The 6,017-nt window shown below is 43.2% G+C and overlaps 1 protein-coding gene across 1 annotated transcript in view; it reads right to left on the bottom strand.

The window, feature by feature from the left end:
- Window positions 1–920: 920 nt before the first annotated feature.
- Window positions 921–6,017, bottom strand: part of LOC129709250 (membrane-associated phosphatidylinositol transfer protein 2) — a 127,200-nt gene continuing 122,103 nt past the window's right edge. Inside the window, exons 26-28 of the mRNA XM_055655494.1 lie at window positions 5,873–6,004; window positions 4,188–4,410; window positions 921–2,035 (exon numbers count right to left, since the gene is read on the bottom strand). Of these exons, the coding sequence (XP_055511469.1) occupies window positions 2,013–2,035; window positions 4,188–4,410; window positions 5,873–6,004 (378 nt within the window). The 3' untranslated portion in view covers window positions 921–2,012. The remainder of the gene's footprint in view (window positions 2,036–4,187; window positions 4,411–5,872; window positions 6,005–6,017) is intronic.

The following is a 6,017-nucleotide window of genomic DNA, read 5'->3' as shown; positions in this document are numbered from 1 at the left end:
GCCGTGTTGTTGTTTGTGTTGCGGCCTCCGGGAGATGCTGGAATCAGTCACTGAAAGTTAACGTGAGGAGCCGGACTCCTGCCTGGAATCCAAGGTTTAGAGGACAGTGGGGATTTACCTGTGACCCCAGGCTGAGGACAAATCTCCCTCCCGTTGTTACAGGATGTCCTCTATCAGGCACAGCTACACACTAGTACCCGGTGCTGAGGGTCAGGTGCTTGAGTTTATGCTTGCACACTCTGCGTGTTGGTGGGGGTTGAGCAGAGTATCCTGTCACTGGAGAGGGGCGGGGGCAAGGACAAGGAGGGTGGGGCAGGGACAAGGAGGGAGGGGAGGGGAATGGAGGGAGGGCAGGAGCAAGGAGGAAGGCGCGGGGGCAAGGACAAGGAGGGTGGGAGTGTCAGTGGGGAACGCTGGAGTTAGTGACTACAACTGTATATATTTCAAAGTGACCAAGGAAAAGGATGGACCAGGAATATGTGTTAGAGGCCAGTTACATTAACACGGTTAACTGGCAATGACAGGCAAGTTAACACCTGCAGACACAGGGCTAACATGGTCGTGTAAGAGGGTGTGGATTGAACAAAGAAAAAGGGAAAATTGAATGGGAAGGGGTGGGAAACACTGGCAGTACATTAAATGTATTAGCAGTGTTAAATTGGTGAAACTGGGGCAATCTGTCCATGCAGCCAGAAGAGGTAAGTGCCGAGATGAATACTTTCCATCAGTATTGACAAAGGGAACAGACTCAGTGACTGGGAAGTGAAAGTCTGTTCCTCAATCTCCTGACGAGAAGTGTTCAAGGCATCGCTGGTGAAACTCCAATTATCCACACAGACCTTTCACAGAGAAGGTTGAGAACAGATTGGTCATTTTAATTTGTACCAGGAGTAAAGGAATGAAGAAACTACAAAGGAAAGTAACATCCCATTTTTGTTTAATTGATATAACGTACAATTATGCACAAAGCTCACGAGGCACAATAACACACACAACAGGCAGCGGCAGCAGTCTGTACCACCATGGAGTGTTACATACAATGGACAGGTCTCACACCTCTCGACACAGTCTGAACTAAAACTAAAGAAGGGAGACCTGGGGCAGTATAGTAAATCTAATACAGCATTGAATTCATTTGAGGTGTGCATCATTTAACAAGTCTAGCAAATTGTACACATTTGGCATTTGCAATATTTAATAATTCCATATGTAACATTTCTATAAATAAAATATAACAAACACTTCTGAATAAAAAAATGACTGTCAAAGTTATCAATTTATCTGTGCAATTTGCACAGAAAAGAATGGAAGGATTCAGCAGGTAATACTTAATGCAGCAAGTGGTGTTGCCTTAAAGCAACAAGACCACCAGATGCTCCAGTGTCAATGTGTGGCTGTGTTTACCTGTCCACCAGGTGCTCCAGTGTCAAGGTGTGGCTGTCTTTACCTGTGGCCCTTTGGTGAGTTGGAAGCTTGCAACACTGTAAACTGCTTGGGATTGGATGTCATTGTCATTCAGGAGCTAACAGGCAAAACTATCATCTCCTGCATTCTGCAGCAGTACTGTGCAGAGCCTAACCACAGTCTGCTTCTTTAGTGTATGAAAACCAGCTGAGGTAAAGTCTGTGTTAAATGCTGCAAGGTTAACTCCAGTTTTCCAGCAAATACTGAATCACCTTTGGCATTAACAACAGAGTCTTTAAATAAAATAGCAAGGGGTAAAGTTTAACGATTTGGAATTAATTCAGAGAATCTTGTATAAACGTTAGCTATATTGGTAGTGAGATTGAGAATGAGCAGTGATTACCTGATTGTACCAGGGCTGTGTGTGCAGCAGGTGGTCCACAGTGTCCTGGCTTTGCCCACCTGCCAGTACAAGAGTGCACTGTGAGCACACATCACTTGTGGCAACTTGGTAATCCTAGTCCTCGCTGGTTAAGAGGCTGTGTCGGGTTGGGCACAAGTGACATTGGTATCACACACAGTCCAGGCTTCCCCAATGAGTGGAACTGTCATTTCATCATCTCTCCCTCGGCTGGGGAAGAAGATGCAGCTTTAGGCTCGGCTCACCGAAACGTCACATCCAGCCCAGTACACACGACATTGATTGTCAATGCTATGATCACCATGATTATGAATAGTAGTTGTATATTGCAATTATGCAATGAACAGCTAAATTATTATTGGTCCATAAAATAATCTTATATACCATTCAAAGCAAAACTCTATATTTTAAATATTAATAAATTTGCCATCTCCTGCAGTTTATCTACACAAATAAATATCTCCCCTTATTTAGATCTGCATTTACATGTATTTACACACAATATTTATTACAGAATATCAACTTTCTTCTGCAGAGCAGATGCATTACTTTCACTTTCTTAGATGTTGAGTTTGTCATTTGAAAGAGTAAAAACTTCACTTGATATATTCCCCTAATTTAGCCATTTAGATTGAACTAGCTTGCGAACCTGTGCTTCATAGTAACCAAATAAGCAGGCATGTCCTTCAGTGTAAGAAAGCACAACAGATAACATTTTGAAATAAATCCTGAAACACTAAACCGGTCCCCACGCCTGTGGATCCTCGTCGCACATGTTACTCTGCTTCTCTCTCTCTCTCTCTCTCTCTCTCTCTCTCTCTCTCTCTCTCTAGTCACTGCTTGACCTGCTAATTCGCTCCAATGTGCTTTGTTTTCCAGCATCACCAGAATTTTGGTTCAATATTCAGTATTAGATGAAAACAGATCATGTGCTGTTATTGTGAGTAGGAACAGCAGTATGCTGGAGTACAGGGTTTAGTACTCCACCATAACACGTGCTATCCTGACTCTGTTTACAATGAGCAAAGGCAGCTTAGGTTGGGGGCAGGAGCAAGTGGGCAATGACACTAACTAGAGAAGGAAGCAAGCTTGACAACAAATGGAACTGGGATCAGACGAGATCATTCCTCAGTGACTGGGGGTTTTCTCTTTCTAACACCTGAGGACCAGGATGCATTTTAGTTTGAGAAATATTCAGTGGTTCCTTTCTCTGTTCTAAAGTTGTCAGACTCTGAGTCATGTCATTTCATTCTGGGGTGATGTTTACCCTTTATTACACATGCACATATAGCTCTGGCATCTCTGGGCAGTTCTGTAATAAAACCAAAACACCAGGTCGAGGAGTGAAATATACTCCAATATGGTACAAAATCTAATTTAAGGAGAAGGAAACTGTAAAACAAAGCTACTTAAGTATTGGCAGTTTAGCATCTTTGTTCAACAGCAAATTCTTTGTGTCTACCTGCTTGGTAGCCCCCGAGACGGTGTGTACTGATCTAACTAGGTAGACTTTACTGTGTACTGAACTAGGTACACATGTGTACTGATCTAACTAGGTACACTTTAAAGCCAGTATTGGTTTTCTCATTGCACTTTTCCTTAGTCTTGCTTCACTGAATGTGACTGAAATATCCACAAACACTTCATTTATTGCATTTGATACAACCTCAAATTTATATTGACCTTTATATAATTCATCAAAAACAGATACTGTCTATTCCTTTGGCAGTATTCCTAAATTACTTTCTAGGGAGTCAAAGAAGCAAGTTCCATTTTAAACTTTCATTGGCACAATACCAAGCTCCAATATCAGATACTTGAATGAGCAGCTTTGGATTAAACCTTACAGTCTGCACACAAGAGGATTACTCTGTGAATATAGTTAATCACGTTGAAGAAGGATTTTCAGCATTGAGTTACTAAAGCCAAACCATATGAAAATGAACAGCTAATGTGATGCCACTTTCCTGCTGGATTGCAAGCAGACTTTGAGAGAGAGATGTGTGGTTCGGTGACACTGACTTTGACACAAGGTATGGGTATTTACAAACATCGATAGAAAAGGTGCCGAATGAAGCAGGCTTTAAAAGTTGAAGCTGTATCTCTATAACAAAGGGTAACAAGCTAGTGTCCCACAATGCAACACTGAATTGTTAAGGCTGAGAGTTCATGTCTTCAGTCCGATTCACTTTGTTAGCACCATGGTACCATTCACCTGCAGGCTACCGTCCCAGCACCGACCCCCACCTCCAGTGCCTTCATTAAACACCAGATTCCAGCCTGGAGGTGCCAGGCCGACCCCAGCAGCTGGCAGTGATACTCATGCTCCGGTTCCCACGTTCCTTATCTCGATCCTGCTCACCTTCAGACTGGCTGTAGGTCCGCTCAGGCTTGTTGGAAGTGGATGCTGCTTGCTGGCTGGAGATGGTGCGCAGCAAGTGGTTCCTTTTCCTCAGGAAGTCCGGCTGTGAGGGTAGACCAAAGCTCCCCTTTCGCAGCACCATTCTGGAACTGCTCTTAGCAGGACGGGATCGTTGCGTATACTCCAGTTGTGCTAAATGTGCTGCATATCCATCTGTCAAAAACTACAACACCACAAAGTATCAACAAGACATACTTGTCTGACTAAAGTGCCGAGATAGTCAAGGCCCAGAGATTTCACCTCTGGCAGAGGAATTGAAGCACTTCACAAAGACACAGGGCTTTCCATCAGCACCTCCATATGCAGTGAAGATGGAAGAGCTTCTCTAATACAGGAACATCCAGCACAATACGCAGACAATGATACCACAATAAATAAAACCATATCAAAGCAGAAAGTGCTGGAAGTACTCATCAAATGTGGGAAAATCTGCACTCACCCTATCTCCTCATCACACCTGGAGTATTGTGTGCAGTTTTGGTCCCATAATTTGAGGAAGGACATTCTTGCTGTGGGTTTACAAGGTTAATTCCTGGGATGGCGGGACTGTCATATACACTGAGAGAATGGAGTGGCTTGGCTTGTACACTCTGGAATTTGGAAGGATGAGAGGGGATCTTATTGAAACATATAAGATTATAAAGGGTTTGGACACGCAAGAGGCAGGAAACATGTTCCCAATGTCCAGAACCAGGGTCTACAGTTTAAAAATAAGGGGTAAGCCATTTAGAATAGAGATGAGGAAACACATCTTCACACAGAGAGTCTGTGGAATTCTCTGTCTCAGAGGGCGGTGGAGGCTGGTTCTCTGGATACTTTCAAGAGAGAGCTAGATAGGGCTCTTAAAGATAGTGGAGTCAGGGGATATGGGGAGAAGGCAGGAACAGGGTACTGATTGGGGATGATCAGCCATGATCACATTGAATGGCAGTGCTGGCTCGATGGGCCAAATGGCCCATTCCTGCACTCATTGTCTAAAACAAGCATAAGCTAAAGATGGCTGCAATACAGGGCAGGGCATCACCAGAGAAGACACCCAGCAACTGGTGATGTCCATGAATCGCAGACTTCAAGCAGTCGTTGCATGCAAAGGAAATGCAACAAAATACTTTAATTTACATGACAGTGCTGTGTCCCAAACATCACGGTGCCCTGAATTAGGGGGACTATGTATAAACACTGCTGTAATTTCGACACGTTGAAACCAAAATGTATAAAAATGGCCTTTATTAAAATCTGACAATGTGCATTTTAACCACATGTGATTTTTTTCTATTACAAATATCAAATTGTGGAGTATAGAGGCAAATAAATAAATGATGGGTCTTTGTCCCAAACACTATGGAGGGAACTATTGGTATGATATATATGTGTGTGATTGTGTGGTATATATATGTGGTATATGTGAGAGAGTGTGTGTGGGTGTGAGTGAGCGAGTGTGTGTGTGTGTATGATATACATATATGTGTGTGTGTAATATATATATGCGTGTGTGTGTGTGCTTGCGTGGTAATATATATATATATGTGTGCGTGTGCAGTATATATATATATATGCGTGTGCGTGTGATAATATATATATGCGCGGTAAAATATATATATGTGCGTGTGCGCCAGTCTCTCTACCTGGCACTGATGTTGGTACTTCTTGGTTGAACGGCCGACAATGAAGATTTGTGACGGTGATAAGCCCAGGGAAGCGTACACGGAGATATCCTTTGTGGAGCCGTAGGCTGCATGAACTTTCATCGACACCTGCTGGCCGGGTTAA

The sequence above is a fragment of the Leucoraja erinacea genome, chromosome 25 (genome assembly GCF_028641065.1).
Source record: "Leucoraja erinacea ecotype New England chromosome 25, Leri_hhj_1, whole genome shotgun sequence".
Lineage (NCBI taxonomy): Eukaryota > Metazoa > Chordata > Chondrichthyes > Rajiformes > Rajidae > Leucoraja > Leucoraja erinaceus.
Note: the sequence above shows the minus strand (reverse complement) of the source record. Positions and strands in the feature narration are given on the sequence as shown.